At 56.2% G+C, this 17,020-nt stretch overlaps 1 protein-coding gene across 1 annotated transcript in view; it reads right to left on the bottom strand.

Annotated features, from left to right (window-relative positions):
* NUDCD3 (NudC domain containing 3) overlaps positions 1-13,665 on the bottom strand; it is a 29,666-nt gene extending 16,001 nt beyond the window's left edge. Inside the window, 4 exon segments of the mRNA XM_032712641.1 lie at positions 10,860-11,152; positions 13,234-13,488; positions 13,491-13,543; positions 13,546-13,665. Coding sequence (XP_032568532.1) covers positions 10,860-11,152; positions 13,234-13,488; positions 13,491-13,543; positions 13,546-13,657 — 713 coding nt within the window. The 5' untranslated portion in view covers positions 13,658-13,665.
* Between the last annotated feature and the right edge of the window lie 3,355 nt (positions 13,666-17,020).

Below are 17,020 nucleotides of genomic sequence, written 5' to 3'. Positions count from 1 at the left end.
GGACATTTGGCTGAACATGTTTTTGTCCTCAGAGCCCAACAGCTGTGGCACCAGCTCTGTGAAAGCAGCGTTGGACATAAACCAAGAGAAGGAACCAAACACACCAAAGGATCTGGTTAATGTTTGATTCAAGGAGAAGCAGCACAGCTCACTGATTTCCTTTTCTTTGAGGAGTCTGGGTGTAAGAATGCAAAAGTTGAGGAATAGACACAGCAGCATGGGAGCAGCTGTTCTTCAGCCTGAGGCTCAGGAGGAGCAGCGGTGGGAAAGCATCATGGGAAGGAGCTAATATGGACATAATCCCAACAAACTTTTTTTCCCATAAAAAAGAAGGAAAACATCCCAAGGATTTTCAGAACTTAAGGAAAATAATCCTCTCAGCCTAGAGCAGCTCCGCTTTGTGAGGCAGGACCCCTGCCCTCTCAGGAAGGAGGCTGACAGAAATCTGGAATACCTGGATCCAGCCACAGTTCGATGTCCAGTACAGCAAGTACCCTCTAGTTACTGTCATTCTCAGAAAGCTTCGTCTGGGGCTGGCACTGCTGTTTGCTCTTAGTCAAGGTAAATTATTTAGGCAGCTTTAAGGAAAACATGTCAAGCCAGATGTGAAGGTGGGTGGATAAGAGAAACAACCGCCACAGCTGAAACTGGGCAGTGGAACTGGCCAAGGCCAAAGGGGATGATGTGGGGAGAAAGCTAGGCTGGCAACCAATCTTTCACGGCAAACAATCCAGCATAGGCAGAAATGGAAACTCGGATCCACTCCCTTTCTGCAACACTGCTCCTGAGCAGTGTTATTTCCAACAGTCCCCCTCTACCTGCACTCTGCCACCACAACACATCCTATCAGGTCCCACAAGCACATCCAAACCGCCAGAGACAGCCTCTCCCCTGCATCACACCTTCCTCCGTTTGAGTGGGGAAGCAGAGGGAATGGTGTACAGAATCACCCTGGCAGCAGACAGCCCAAGATGACACCCCAGCTCCGTGTTTAACCACTGTCAGAGGCCCTGTGCGATACATGAAACTGTCTTCAAGCTCAGGAGGTTGCCAAGAATGGAAAGATCTCATTAATAATGAAGTTCCGAGCAAGCAGGAAAAGAGAAAATCAGGCACACTGCATCCACGTGCCTAACCCAAATCTGCATGTAGCGAGTGGGGCCTGCCAGGATATGCTCTGCACACCGTCAATCCAGACGGCATTTACTGCAACGAGCAGACATTTAGATCCAGGCTGCTGCTCCATGACAGCAGCTGAGAGCAAGTCTCATCCATCAGCATCATTAATCCCATGGCCCTGGCACTGCGAGGACTCACAGAGGCACCCGCACATTCAGGTCAGGAAGAGAAGCTGCTGCTGAAACACACAGTTGCCTGTGACACCCAGCCCCGCTGCAGGATATTGGCCCGGCTGCAACAAGGGCTGGTCTCACCTGCTTGGCTGGGAATACTGCCCTGGGGTGCGGAGCTCCAAGGCAGACACCTTGCTGCAGCTCCCAGTGCCAGCACTGCCAGGGCCCAAGGCACGGTGGGAGATGGGTCCTGCCTCCAGCATGCTGTGGCCACACTGTGGCCCCTTTCAGATCTTCCCATAGCTCACAGCCGGCTTTGCTTGGCTCAAAGTCTCTCAGTGGGCTCACCCACGAACGGGGAGGGTGATGTAGAGGAGGATGAGGAGCGATTGCCGTCTGTTCCCTTGAAACTGCTGCTGCAGGTTGCACAGGGCTGCTGGGAACCAGTACCATGTCAGCAGCCACCATCCTGCTGTGGTAACAGTTGGGTCACCCACACAGGATGGCTGCTCAGGCCCCTGGCAGCCTCCAGGCCTTCACACTATCACAAATGCTCCCTCCCTCCCACCTTGCACTACACCTGTATCCCACCCTCCCAGCACTAAGGGAGCTGCATGCAGCCCACTGGGCCAGACACCATGGTGGGAGAAGGGGGCACGTGCCAGCTGAGTGCACAGGCAGCAGACGGGGGGATGGCAGAGCCTGCTCTGCATCGCTGCGGAAAGGCCACGCTCACCCGATGGCACCAGCATGCTCACCAGAATACAGATTTACTGGAATACAGATTTACTGGAATACTGGATTTCCAGAACTCCTGGCTCCTAACCTTCCCAATGAGAACTCAAAGTGCATTGAGCCACAGGAAGGTCTGTGCACTGCAAACAGCTGCTGTCAAGCCTCAGCTTGAGCTGAACAGCCAGAGCTAAAAAACTCCAGCTTTTAAGATGAATATGAAGAGGATCAAGCATACTGTCTGCTCCTCAGGATTCCAACTGCAGCAACAGGTACGGAAGGCAGAGGTTTAACTTCTTTGGAAAGCTGCATTCCCCAAAGCTGCAGGGATTGCATGCGTGGAAAATCCCAGGTTTGTGCTCCTTCTGCAGGCATGCTGTGAAGGAACCTCCCCCTCACCTCCAGACTTAACATCTTTTGGCATCAAAACATCAGGACGGTTGCAATTTGCCTCTTGGGGTTCTGCCTGGGAAGTGCCATGGCTGGAGGACGCTGACTACAGCTCCCAGACCTTTGCTGGGGTTCGGGAGGCAACCAGGGCTCCACAAAGGCTCCTTTGTACCAGCACTTCAGCTAATGAGGCCTCTGGCAAAGCACTAAGCAAGCTGAATGCCAAATCCCTTCCTCTACAGCTCAAGTCACACTGCAGTCAGTAAGCCTTAGGGTCCACTCTGATCCTCTCTGATCCACCCCGACCTCTCCACCACTCCTTGGCTGGCAGCAAGCTCCAGCCCTGAGCACAGTGGTGGTCCAGGGCCGTCCCAATCCTCAGGGTTTCTTACAGACCAGGTGTGTTCGGTTTGCTGCAGAAGAACTCCCCAAGTCCAGTTTGGGAAAAAGTCCCCTTCACTCCCAAAGTGGAGAGAAGTTCATCAGCGGTTCCCCACAGCCCATTACCCTGGGGATCCTGAGCACACACCTCCAGAGCTGCAGTGCACAGCTCGGTGGTCCTGCTGTCACAAAAAAAAAAAAGTGTGAAAAAAGGAAGCCAGTGCCTTCCCCCTCACCCCGAGGCACAACCCAGCCAGGTAGTGCAGTCCGGGCTCCAGCCTGCAGTGCCCATAATCATCATTACAGAGATCATGGAATCATGCAATTGTTTGGGTTGGAAAAACCCTCTGAGACCATAAGGTCCAACTGTTTCCCCAGCACTTGCCACCATTAAGCCATGTCCCCAAGTGCCACACCCACATGGCTGTTAAATCCCAACAGGGACTCCATCACTTGTCCAGGGCTGTCCAGGGATGGACAACCCTTTCCATGAGGGAATTTTCCCAATATCCAACTTAAACCTCCCCTGCCACAACTTTGTTCCCTGGGAGCAGAACCTGACCCCCACCTGGCTGCACTCTCCTGTCAGAGTTGCAGAGTGAGAAGGTCCCCCCGAGCCTCCTTTTCTCCAGGATGAGTGCCCCCAGCTCCCTCAGCAACTCCTAATCAGGCTTGTACTCCAAAGGTCTCCTCACCTTCAGGAAGCCTCAGAGCTTTGACTTATCACCAGGATGCAACCAACAACCAAAAAATCAAGCCCATCAAGACACATTCCCCTATAATCCACTGTGTCACCAAGCCCTGACGACACGGTGGGAAGGGGCCAAGGCTCCCCTGTACCAGGTGCCCAAGGCACCATCTGCACAGATGATGCCTTTGCTGCTCAACCCAGTAGCCAACCAACAAATCCATCCCCTTCCTCCACAGCTGGAGCCCCACTGAGCTGCTCTGCCTCTCTGCCTGCCAGGGGAGAGCCCTGCTCTTTTCCAAGCTCACACTCTTCAGGAGAGCTTTTAGCCTTCCCCTTCACTTCCCGAGTTATTTACGGAGCTGTTTGACAGTGCCAACTTACTGACATTAGGCAAGTTAAAATGCCACCGCCAGCTCGCAGGAGAGCATTGGAGCGCTGGCACCAGAGGGCTAAATTTCACTAGTGCTGGGATATTCAGGTCAAGGACAGCAGGACACACTATCATCCAGAAAAGTCCCCTGGGATCTTTATTGTTTGCAGAGAGCTTATACAACCTTAGACTTCAGAGGTCTCCTGTGAGAGAGACCTACGTGCAGCCAACCAGGCTGGAGTCAATTATAGCTCCTCTGGAAAAAGGGGGTAAGGCCAAAGGAATCCAATGGGACTGAGCTGTGGGAGCAGAGGACAAGGTGGACTCTCAGACCCCTCCACCACCAATATGAACAGGCCCAATCAAGGTAGTTTTCCACATAAGGCCTCTTTTGGTAAACACTGTGATACCAAGCAAACAGTAACTGCTTTTTTACCTAAAAATGCTGTCCCTCAGTCTCCAGCACTGGGATTTTCTGCTTGTTAAGAGAAGAATTTATAGGTTTTAATTTAGTTATTTTTGGTCCCAGGACCTAATTTTGGAGCTTAGTACCTTGGTAGGGCAACCAAAGCCCTAAGCGATTCAGTAAGTGACAGGGGAACTGGCACTCCACTGCTGATCTCAGCAACCCAACTGGAGGAGCCTGGTTCTCTGTGAAAACACTGGAAAATTGGACCAACTGTTCCTCACCATCTGCAAAAGGCTCGGGACAGTTGAGGGTTGCACCAGACAGGGCTGGGGGATCTCACCCTGAGCTCAAGCGTTTCAGCCCTTTGAAAAGATGCTTCCCAAGCAGTTGAGTTCCCACCACCATGGGAGAAGGCATGTGGATTAAAACAATTCTCCCAGCAGGCAGAATGGCCTCTCTCCACCGCAAGAAAGATTCCACTTGGCAGGGATGACTTAAGTTACATTTCCCTGCTTCCCCCAGTACTACCCAGTACATCCCTCCCAGAAACCAAACATGACAGCACTGCGCACGCAGTGCTGCAGCCCACATGGGCCAAAAGCCTCAGTGTAACATGAGGAGCCAAGAACATGCTGGGGTGTGCTGCTGGAAGGAGGTCTCATCAACACAAAGCTCATGTGAAGCTCATGTTCGGACCTGGAAAGGTTGACAGCATTGGGGAGTGCTGGGAGGGGACAAAAAGAGTTTGAGTGATGTCACTTGACTGCAGCGTGTGCCATGTGGCTGGAAGAGGATTTCCTGGCCTCATCGCAACAGCGGGACAACCCAGGAGCAAGGAAATGGGGTAGGAAACAGAAAAACCCCATGGCTTCACATACAGGCAGAGCATGTGGATGGCCCTCAGAACACTAGAGGATCATGAAGGACAAGGAGCATAAGGATGCCCAAGTGAGAAACAACCATGGAAATGAGGACTCTTTAGCCTAAAAACAGGCTGAAAGGGGAAAATTAACATGACAGGAGAACCTCGAAGACTGTGGAGAAGGGAAATGAGGACCCACTAGCTGCCTCTTCACCTGAACTACTGCTGAGGAGCCCTCAGGCATGGGAGGGCTGAAATTCAGAGAGAAAAGGGAAAATAATCCTCCCAAAGACTGAAGAACCAAGTGCTTGAAAAGTGCTATGTGTCAGGGCAGGGTGAAAACACAGAGGAAGTATCACTGCACGCTCATTCTGTTCTTCTCCTCTTCCCCCAGCATCTGCTGCTGATGGAGACAGGATATGGGGCCAGACGGAGCTTGGCTGTATCAGGTCAAGCCGTTCTCCGAGCTCCGTCTGGCTCCTGATCGTGACAGGCCTTGGCCGCGCCGGGGGAATTCCCCGTGCACGGCCCCCCGTGCGCAAGAGGAATCAGAACCAGGACAGACTCTCCTTAAATATGGATCAGGATCAGCTCCACCTTTCTGGGTCAGACTGGAAGAACAGCACAGACTCTGAGGTGAGCTCAGCAGGAAGGACCACAGGGACAAGTAGGGAAGAAAACCAGTTTAACCAGATTCTGGTCTGGACAGTGCCAGACAGAACCTGCTGAGAGTCTAAGGGGTCTCCTCCTGTCCCCTGGACAACGCTTGAGAGGAGAAAGCTTGGGTGAATGCCACCTCAGAGTCAAACAAATTTGGCCTCAAAGTCAGCAGCGTGCAGCAACAGCTGTTCTGCACAGCCCTGCTCCCCTACTGAGGGTGACCAGCAGTGAAACTCCCATTCCCAGCACCCCAAGGAGGATGCAGCCTTGCCAGGAAGCCCATCCTGCAGGCACCTTGCAATGACAAAACGCCATCTGGGCTTCCAGCAAAGCCAAGCCGTTGCTAAGTCAAATCAGATTCACACAGGAGCCTCATGGAAATTTCCCAGAGTGCTGCTGTGTCATCCCGGGGATGCTCCCAGCATGTTAACCTCGCAAAGGGTTAACCCCAAGTCTAGGGGCTCTGGGAATGGGAGCTGTGGGTCTCAGGAGAGAACTGGAGCGTCAGGAGTCAGCTCACCAATTAACGCATTTGAGTCAATTCTGCTCACCAGGGACAGCAAGCCAGGGCACACACTGAGGATTTTTGTAGGTCATTGCCGAGCCCCAGAACCCACTCCCAGGGACGGTAGAGCAGCGTCAGGGGGACTGGCCCTGTAGCATGGCTCACCTGGACCATGTGACCGGGGCTCAACAGCATCCTGTTGGCTCCCTTCCTTGGCACAATGGCACTGTGTGCACAGGGTGAGTGGAGTCCCTTCCCCAGGTCGCACACTCTGTAAGGAGACCCTCCTTCAAGGCCCCACAAGGCAGTGGTGGAGCCATGAAGAGGCCCCTCCTCACCTCAGCTGCCTCTTCCTTTTCCACGCAGCAGAAGGCAAATGGCTGAGGCCACAGAAACTCAGGGTTTTGTTCCGTTCTGCTTGTTACTGTGGCAGATCCCCCAGCAGCAGCCAAAACCTTCCTCGGGGACGAGACACTGGATGCCCTCCTGCACCCACCCAGCACCCACCAGTGCTCTGTGTCCCACTGGCCCCATTTCCAGCCCTGGTGGTACTGACACCCACAGATCCTCCTCTGAAAGACCTCACCTGCCCAGCTGGTCTCTAAGGTACACACCAGAGCTGCCCCACCCTGAGCACACCTGGCTGAAGCACCTGGGAGAGACACAAAAGCTGGATGGAGAAACACATGAAGGTGAGACATTCACCATCATCTACAGGCTCCCAGGATTGCCCCTTCCTACCTCTTGCCCATACATGGAGTAAGCCCTGGGATAGGACTCACAGTATAGCGGGATGAGAGCTTCCCCCCAGTTCATACTGGAAGAAAGCAAGGAGCAGAGGGAAGCCAGGAACCGGAGTCAGAAAGCACAAGCACAGGCCGGGCTGTGCAGTGCCACACGTGGGCTGCCAGGCTCTATTTTAAATGCTGTGTGGCAAATATATGCAGGATGGAATCCAAGTTGGGGGAAGGGGAGGGTGCTGGGCAGCGGAGGTGTTCAAAATTAGGAGCTGAGCTCAGGCAAGGATGGCTTCTGGGAGCAGATGGGGGAAGAGCCAGACCTGGGACTGTGCAGCTGCAATGCCAGCCCTGGGATGAACAGCCCCATGGTGGGGTGTGAGGAAGGCCTGCACCCCACTGCCCTCCCAGCGAGGTGGGGACAGCAAGAGAACCGTGACAGCCAGGGAACGACGGCCAGGACACTCAGGGCAGCTGCAAGAGGAACCCGGTTTCTTCTGTGGCACGGAGACCTCTGGTCCCCCTCAGCACTGCTCCTGGCATGAGCGTCACCCCAAAGACACCTCAGTCCTCAGCGTGTTTACAGGGTAGCAAAGAGGAACCAATTCACCTGCCTTTTGCAGGATGGGAAGGCAAGGGACTCGGGGAGACCTGGCTGAGCCCCAAACCAAGCCCTGCAAACCTCCATACCCACAAAGCTGGCTTGATTCATCTGGATCGGCCCTGAAAAAGCTCACTGTGCTTTGCAAGAGGCTCCCGATCAGTGCCCCAGCACCCAGGCGCAGCACAAGGAAGGCTCTGATGGGAGCTGGCAGATCTGGGATCATACCTGCCCTACATTCCCCAGAGCCGTCAGGTTGACAGAATGAGCGAGTTTTTATATAGATTTTGGTGGCAGCGGTTTTCTTTACCAGTGGCTGGAGGGGTGGGGGGAAGGAAGAGAGATGGAAAATATTTTTGTTTAAGCTCTTTTCTGCATTCCTGATGCCACAGTTGCACATTACTCATGCGCCCCTCATACCTAGGCTGGTAGCTCTGGGTTTTGCTCAGAAAGGGCTGTGGAGAATTAAGCAGTTGGTTAAATTATTAATAGTCTGTCGGGGGCTGGCCAGGCCGCCCGCCCGGCCCCCGCAGCCTTTCAGGGGGCTCCAGTGCCCCCCAGAGGCACCGAAACCAACTACAGCCCAATGACTAACCCGCGGGCTGCTCTACCCTACTTCGAGCCCACAGACACCCCATTCTCCTGGCCTGGAAACCACCGGAGCTTCCTGGGACAGAGCCTCCTGTGCCTGTCTCACCCACCACGTGCCCAAACTGGGCAGCTACCAAGCGGGTGCGGGTGTTCCACCCAACCAGAGAGTTTGGGGTGGCTGGAGCAGGAAGAGCAAAGGGGGAAGAGACCATTCGGGAGGGCAGAAGCCACGGGGGCACCCGTACTTGGCTGAAGGTACCTTCTTTTCATGGGGAGATGTGCCAAGCAGGGCTTGGCATTTGATGCCACAGCTGCAGGCTGCAAAACAGCACCCGAGTGCCTGACGTCTGACAGGGGCCACTTTCCATTGGTGCCAGGACACACTCAGAGGGTGGTACGTGTGAGGGCTGAGTTTTCACCTGGCTCTCACCACCCGCAGTAGAAACCATCCCTGATGGCTCCAGCACACTTGCTGTCAGACACATTCTGGCAGCACGCTGGCCCTCACCTTCCTTCCTAACCCCTCCAGTTTCCTTCCTGCAGCCCTGACATCAGTTTTCAGGCAGCTTAACTTCCCTCGCACCAGCTGCTACCTCACAACAAAAGGCCCGAGAGGAAATTTCATGAGGCAAAACACAACAAACGTGGCCTACACAGGGGCACATTTGCTGGCACTCAGGCCACCCCAGCTCCCTCTGCTCATGGTTTCGCCAGCTCCTCCAGTCTCTCCCTCTCCTCTCCATTGGGATAAAGCTGGGCTAGACACCCCCAGGCCAGCTCCCAGGCCTGCTCTCACAGGGCTTTTGGCTTGCTAATTTTGCACAGGGAGAGGTGTCAGACTGGCAGCCCCACGGACAAACCCCCTTTCACAGGACAGCTCTGGCACAGGCTTTGCAAGTAATTTCATTTTTGGCTTCTGGCTTATTTTTATCCTGCAGAATGCGTGCCAGTTACATACAAGTCCTTTCTCCTCCTCCCATCAGATCAGGTGACTGGGCAGGTACCTCGCCCAGGTACAGCCCGTACCCTTTCCCTTGCGCAGACAGCTGCCATGCTCGGGCCCTGCCCCACCACTGTGTCCAGCCAAGGCTGCAGGACCTGACTCGGCCGCTGTCCTAGAATAATGGAACCATGAAATATCCTGAGCTGGAAGGGACTCGCAAGGATCATCAGGTCCAGCTCCTGGCCCTGCTCAGGGGGCCTAACCCCAATAATCCCACTATGTGCCTGAAAGCGTTGTCCAAACACTCTTTGAGCTCTGGCAGCCTTGGGGCTGTGACCACTGCCTGGGGGAGCCTGTTCAGTGCCTGACTACCCTCTGAGGGAAGAACCTTTTTCTAGTATCCAACCTAAACCTCCACACTCCTACCACTTATTGTCCCATAGCCCCCAAAATTTTGGTCCTCAGACTGTCCCTTCCATATGCCAAGGGTTGACAGTCCCTAAGTCAGGGCTCCAAATCCTCTCTGTTCCTCAGAGGCATTGGGCATCCCAGTCCTTCCAGGATTTGGGGCTCTTCCACTAGACCCTGATTCCCTCTGGTGCCTTGCTCTCCCCAATGATATGTCCAAAACCGGCTGGAAGGACAGAGATCACCAGCCCAAGCTGCCCTCCTCACCAAGTACTAGTGGGACAGCAGGGACAGGCTGCAGTGAAGCCCCACATATGGCCAGGACAGCTGCAGCGAGCAAGAGAAGAGCAGTGCAGCCATTGCATGAGGTCTGACCACAGGACACAAGAGGGAAGGGAGGAGGAGACAGGGTCTGCATGGCCTGCTCGTGGCATTGCTCCCTCAACTTGGGCAGTGAGGAGACACAGGAACTTGTACCTTGAGGGATGTGAGGCCCTGATCGAGGGTTGGGCAGCTCTGCCCCGGCTTGGGGTCAAGGTGATGCCCAGGGAAGGACAAGCGAGACCTGCACAGGATGTGCACTCAGGTACGTGGTTCACAGAGGCCTCACCGGCCTGCTCGAGCTCACCTCCCGCTGCTCAGCAGACAGTCGGGCTGGAAGTGTCTCAGAAGCCCTGGAAGGACTTTGACACAAGGACATTTCTGTACAAATGGAGGCTGCTTGGCCCTGCTAGAAAGCCATCAAGACTGGATAAAGAGAAAACTCTGCAGTATCTGCTTGATCTTCAAAGCTGGCCCTGCTCTGAGCCAAGGGCTGGGCCAGAGACCTCTGGAGGGCTCCGAACCCATTTGCTGCTGCAGCCGCCTGTCCCAGGCCTGGCGGAGGAGTCCAACACTGACCAAAGGGTTGCAGGCGAGTGCCAGAACTTCCATCAGCGAGCACCAGAAAACGGACACTGCTCACTGAAGCCAGCACGTGGAGAAGCCACATGGCCCAGCCCAGCTCTGCAGAGCTGCATACAGGGCTGTGCCACTTCCCCTGCTCAGAGCAGAGGAGGAGACACTGAACCACCCACAGAACAACAACCCCTTCCCTCCTGCAGGGAGTTACGTGATGTCTCCAGCCATGGGAGCCCGTAAGGGAAATCTTCACAGTCTCCCGAAGGGCCGAGTGCCTGCAGAGGAAGGTCAAACCCCCAAAAAGGGTTGTGCAGGAAACAGTGAACACCCTGTCTGTGGTTTTGTCTCCCCCCTATCAGGAGCATGAAGAAAGTAAAAGATCCTTACGTCAGCAGCTCTGCTGGGGCAGCAGCCCCCAGAGGCTCCACTGACACAGAGCTGGGGGCTGTGGCACCCTGGGCTGCAGCTGATTCCTGTGTGCCCACAGCTCCCCCGACATCTGGTGCTGGGATGTGCTCCGTTGTCTCCACCTCAACCTCCTGAGCTGCAGGGCACAGCTTCACCCTCTCGGCAGCTGCAGTTGCCGCCTCCTCCTCCTCCTTCTTCCTCAGCTTTGCCTCCAGCTCCCGGCGCCTCTTCTCGTCATCCTGCCTGGCCATCCGCTCAAACACTTGGAATGCCTGGAAGAGAAAGATGAGCAGTCAGAGCCACCAGCTCTACCTGGGACACCAGGGAGAAGGAGAGGACAGCAGCACACACTTGGAGCACTTATTCCTTCCTGTCCCTGCCTCTCTGGGCATCACACTCCTCCCTACCCCAGGCTGCTTCAGTCACCAACAAAACCTGCTGATGACTCTTTGAAAAGTCCCACAGACATGTCAAACATACCTCAGAGACAGCCTGGCTCCTGGGAGCATTTTGGAATTGTTTCTTTGGTCATGTTCTGGCAGCCAACCTCACCCCAGCCTGCAAAGAGGGCTGGTTACTCCAGGGAAAAGCAGAGAGGTGAACTCTGGCTCCCAGCTGGGAAGGGGCTCTCAGGGAATCTCTCCTCACTCCATGCTCCAGGACTCACCCATTTGAAGCCTGGAACTCAGACCAAACCTCCAAGGAGCAAACGGAATGAACTGCCCCAGGAGAAGCTGTGCCCAAACAGACTCAGAGCCCCTAAGCTGGGGCTGGAGGATATGTAACCCCAGGAGATGCAATCTCACCCCACACCTGCCTCCTGGCCATGCCTGTCCAGTGCAGGCTGGAGGTCAGAAGTGAACTCAGGGGGTCATTGAGGGGTGACGATGACCTGGGCCCTGGGCCTGCTCCCTGAAGGGGCTGCAGTGTCTCCCCTCGAGTGCCAGGGCATTGGCACTGTAAACGTGTTCTGCAAAGTGTGCAAGTGTCAAACACAGTCCTCCTTCACTTCCCATCAATGTTTTAGAGTCAGATTTAGCGCTTCCAGTAGCAGACTGGCATGCCTGGTCCATGGTGCTGCTCCATTCGAGTCTTCTTCTGGGCCCACGAGGTGCAGGACAAAGGACATGGCTCAGGGAGGGCTCCTGCCAGCGCAGCCACAGCAGGACAGAAACTTGTGCCCCTCACTCTGACCTTCCTCCCCAGGCATAGAGCAGAGAGGTGAGTGCCAGTCCCACGTGGATCGTGCAGAGCAACACCTCAGACCCATGTCCATGCCCTGGGCTGCAGCCAAGCCAGGATGAGGGAGGGGCCCCTTCTGCACTGTCCTATGCTCTGGGACCCTCTGGGTCCCTATGCTCTGGCTGCAGCCAGCAGGCTGCCCTGACCAACAGCTCCCTGTGGCAGGAACGCTGTGGCCAGAACTGCACTTCCCTCCTTGTGCCCAGCCCCAAACGGCCCCAGGGGGACACCACACGGGGCCCCCATCAGCGCTGCCCCTCTTCCCAGTGGTTTGTGCTCCGTGCCCTCCCTGTGCAGCCTGAGCCCTCCCTGAGATCCCCCTTTGCCCGCAGCGCACAGCAGAAGCTGCCCTGGGGGGTGACAAGGACCCCCGTGTGCCACGGAGCACCGCAGGAAGAGGCAGGGACGCCCCCATCCCCCTGCCCACGGCACCCTAGGCCTGACACACTTGGGAAGGAAAACTCATCCAGTTCGAGCAGACAAACACCAAACACCCCAACCCCAGCCTCACCCTGAGCCTTACAAGCTGTTTTGCTCTCTGCTAATGAAGATTAATAACAGACCAGAAGAGCCCCTAGTTAGAGCCGCCCCAACCGCGAGCCCAGCAGGTCGGGGCTTTTGCCCCTCCCGCCCAGGAGCGGGGCCAGCCCCGTGCCGACCACAAGCTCTCGCTGAGCGAAGCCCAGACGCGCTCCCCCCACGACTCCCCCTTCCCCATCTTCCCCCCACCGCTCTCTGGGCTCCCTGCTCCCAGGGCTCCTGATGGCGGCTTCCCGTAAGCCCCACCGTAAGCCCACTGCGGCCCAGTGCCCCAGCTCTTCCCACCGGGGTCTCGCAGCCTCCGCCTGCTCCCGAGGTTCTTCGTCCTCTTACGAGGGTGACGCTGCCGCCATCGCCCACGGTGGCGCACCCTCCACCTTCTCCCTCCTCCTGCACGCACCCCTCTGAGCAGCGCCGGTGCCCCCGGGGCAGCTGTGCTGCCCGACTGCCGCCCCAGATCCCCCGCCCTGCCCGGACGGAGGAACACGGCCTGCTCAGCTCGGCCCCGCGGCGGGGTCAGCACCGGCCACCAGCACGGCCAGGCCGTGTCAACCCTGGGCCCCGCCGATACCTGCAGGGCCATGGCCTGTGCCGCGCCGGGCGGGAAGCCCAGGCGGTCCCCGGGCCGCAGCAGGAGCCGGTAGAAGTCGGTCTTGCGGTAGAGGAAGCCGAAGAGGACGCGCAGAAACTCCTCCACATTGCCGACGTGCTGCAGGATGCCCAGCAGCGCCTGGTCATACATGTCGGTGAGCGCGGCCTCCATGGCGGCCCCGGGCCCGCTGTCACGGCAACGGGCTTGGTCGCGCTTCCGGTCCTCCCCGCGCGGTCCGCCCGGAACCCGCCCTGCGCGCACGCGTTCCGGCTCCCCAGCTGTCCCTCCAGCCCCACTGGGGTTCCCAGGGCACCCGCGGCCCCCCAGTGGCGCCGCCGGGACCCCTTGTCGCCTGCCAGCACCAGGGGACGCCCAGATCCCGCGCCGCCACGTCCCCAGCCATCGCCCATCCTCCCCATTCCCCTCACGTGTGACCTCCCCCGCGGGGGGCGGTGACGGGGCTGCCGTTCCCGCTCCGAACCTCCGGGTGGCGCCGGGGCTCCGCCGCTCTGGGGGGCCACGGGCCCGTCATGGCGGGGGGTGCGGCTCCCTGGTCCGGGAGGGCCCTGGGACAGACGGTATCAAAACTGTACCGAAATCCAAAATTACTTCATCAGCTGCTCCCTTTGATCAGCTTATTCAAGGCAGCAACCACCCAACTAACACCTCACTGGCCACTCACCCAACACCCCCCGCAAATCCGCCTCTCCGTGGGAGAGAAGGGTGTTGTGGGGGGCCCTGTCCAAGGCCTTACAACAGCCCAGAGAGATGCCATTCATAGCCCTTCCCCCATACCAGGTTGGAGTCACTCCATCACAGAAAGTTGGTGAGGCAGGACTTGCCCTTGGAGAACCTCTGCTGGCTGTCGCGAATCGCCTCCTGCCCTCCATGGGCCTCAGCAGAGCTCCCAGGAGAATCTCTTCCATGATCTTCCCAGGCACAGAGCTGAGGCTGAAGAGTTGGTAGTTCCCAGGATCCAGGTACTTCTTTTTAAGCAGACATAGGTCTCGCTTATGAACATTTTAATGTAACCCTGGAAAAACATACTTTGCTCTGAGTTTCTATTTACAACTCTAGATACTTCTCAGATTATTTTTAAGCTGTTTAAGGAACTAACTGAAAGTAATAAGGAATTCTATCCAAAACCCATCTCTCTGGCATTAATGCATTGGCATCTGTTAAATCAGAATACTCAGTTTGGGGCTGGACACACTGTTCATCCACACATGGGGATAAAGCACAATATTTTAAATTTATCTTGGGCAGGTGGAGTTTCCCTTTCCCAGTCGTTTGGGTCTTCAGCTGACTGCTGTGACTTTTCCAACAGCACAGAGAGTGGCCTGGAAACTCCATCAGCCAGTTCCCTCAGAGCTCTGGGATGCACCTTGGCAGCATCCAAGGTTAACTTTTGTTCAACCAACACTGAAGTTCTGGGCTTTTCCTCTTTCCCCTGTCTCTCGGTCTCTCAGGCAGAGGAACCGCACGGCCCCTGCAGCTGCTATAGGGACAGGAGCCTTGGGGCAAGGATGATGCTCTGAGCGGGTCAGTGTGTGAGGGGAGATTGATGCCAATGGCATTGCACCTTCCCAGGGTCCAGAGCTGGGATGGGGTCCAGACTTTGGATGGGAAATGGGCAACCAAGAGAGATGAAGACTCAAGGCACTGTCTCGTCAGTGCCATGATTTTTTTCTTCTTATTCCCCCACTTCTCACCAATTCAGCCAGACCAGGGGAGGAGGGTTCCTGCCTGGCCTTTGGCTGATCCCTTGCCACTCTTGGGGTGATTTGGCTCTGGCTGCATGGCACAGCCGAGCTGTAGAGCCAAGCGTAGGGACACCCAAGGCAGGGCATGGTTGCCCCGAGGCTTTGAAGGGCTTTGCACCAAGCCCATCCGCACTTCAGGGAACGCTGCTCACGCTCAAGGTGAAGGTATTGTATCCCTTGTTGCGTGTGTCCATCCCCAGCCCTGTTCCCCCCCGTCTGCCCTTGTCCCAGGGGCTCCATGCTCCTTTCTGCGTGGGGCCATGTCCAGGAGTCTTGCACGGACCTGTCAGGCCTGGCTGCTTCCTCCAAGGAAGGGGACAGGGCAGTCACCCCCCACCACCGCAGTCCCTGCTGGCCATGCCTCAGCCCTGGGGGCAGCTCAGTGCTCGGGGCTGGTTCTAATCTGGGAGTCAACGTGGCTTTTGTACTTGCTGGGTGCTATTTTACAGTGCCCCCAGTGCTCCCTCCCCCTCCTGCACAAAGCAACTTGGAAAAATGGCTTTTGGTGGAACACACCCAGGAGTAAATGTTTCATAAAGTTAGAATCTATCACCACTCCACTCTCAAATATACCCATACCTCCCACCCACCACCATCCCCCTCAGTGCTGGCTGTCAGAACCTGGCACTTGCTGAGGGGGAGGTTTGGCCTGGTGCTCTTCTGCTTCTCCCCCCACTTTTCATGTGGCCCCTGCCAGGCTGGGACATGGCAGGCTGGGATGGTGGTGGGTCCATCCCTGCACTCCACCACAGCTCCCAGGGCCCCATCCTGCCAGTGGTGACTTGCTCCAGGCTCAGGACTGTGGTGCTCTTGTGGTGCTCTCAGACTGTGGTGCACTGTGGAGTCCCACAGTGGGACTGAGCAACTCTGCCAGCAGCAAGAGCAAGCCAGTGTCTCTGTGGAGGATGGCTTCAGGGTCCCAAGCCTTGGGGACACTGCTGAAGTCATCCTGTCCAACCAGGGGGCAATCCCAAAGCATGTCCTTGGACAGTGTTCATCCCTGAGGAGGATGTGGCTGCCCTGGCAGATGAGGCTGCCTGGGGAGGCCTCTATGATGGTGGCCATGAGGAATATCAACAACACTGTGCGGGCTGGGGGCACTGCTGTCCCCTCTGTGCTGCTGCCAGCGGGGTCCCCAGGCACGGTGGCCACTGCACTCTTTCGCACTCCTTTGGTAGGCAGTGAGGTGTCGTGATGGACCTCTCTGGTCTGGGCAGCTCCTGAGGCCCCCCAGGGCAGTGGCACCATGGCCCAGTATGGAGGTGACCAGCAGAGGTTGAGTTGGTGCTGGTCCAGTGGAGGCAGAAGCTCTGAGGGTTGAAGAAGCAGTTACATGGAGTCCCCCAGACCTGGATGAGTGGGAGCTGTGCTGGGCCAGGGGGAACCTTTGGGACACCCGCTGAGCCAGCTCCCGTTGCTGATGTCCCCCAGCTTTTTGCCAGGCACATGGGGAGCTGGTGGCCAAGGAGTTCCCACAGTGGGAGCTGCTGGGCCATTGGAACAGGGCAGCAAATCAGGGAGGAGAAGGGAGAGGTGGCCCCAAAGAGCTGCTTGCTCTGAGCCAAGGACTTTTCCGTGTCTCATGCTCTGCCTGGGAAGATGTGCCCTAAAATCTGGGAGGGAGCATGGCTGGGACAGCTCCCCCGAACTGGCCAAGGGGACACTCCACATCACAGAATGTCACACCCAGTATATAAAGTGGAGAAGTTATCTGGAATGGGAGACCAGTCAGGGTTTGGGGACTGGCTTGGCATTGGTCAGCAGGTGGTGAGCAATTGTAATCTACATCACTTGTTTTCTTGAGTATTCTTTCCCTCTCTCACTCTCTTCTTCTTTATTATTATTATTATTATTATTATTATTATTATTATTATTATTATTATTATTATTATAGTGTACTTTGTTTCAATTATTAAACTGCTCTTAGCCCACCAGGTCTATTTTATTCACTTTCCTGAGTTCCCTCCCCACCCCATCAAGGGCAAAGTGAATGAGCAGCTTCG

The sequence above is a fragment of the Chiroxiphia lanceolata genome, chromosome 28 (assembly GCF_009829145.1).
Source record: "Chiroxiphia lanceolata isolate bChiLan1 chromosome 28, bChiLan1.pri, whole genome shotgun sequence".
Classification (NCBI taxonomy): Eukaryota; Metazoa; Chordata; class Aves; order Passeriformes; family Pipridae; genus Chiroxiphia; species Chiroxiphia lanceolata.
Note: the sequence above shows the minus strand (reverse complement) of the source record. Positions and strands in the feature narration are given on the sequence as shown.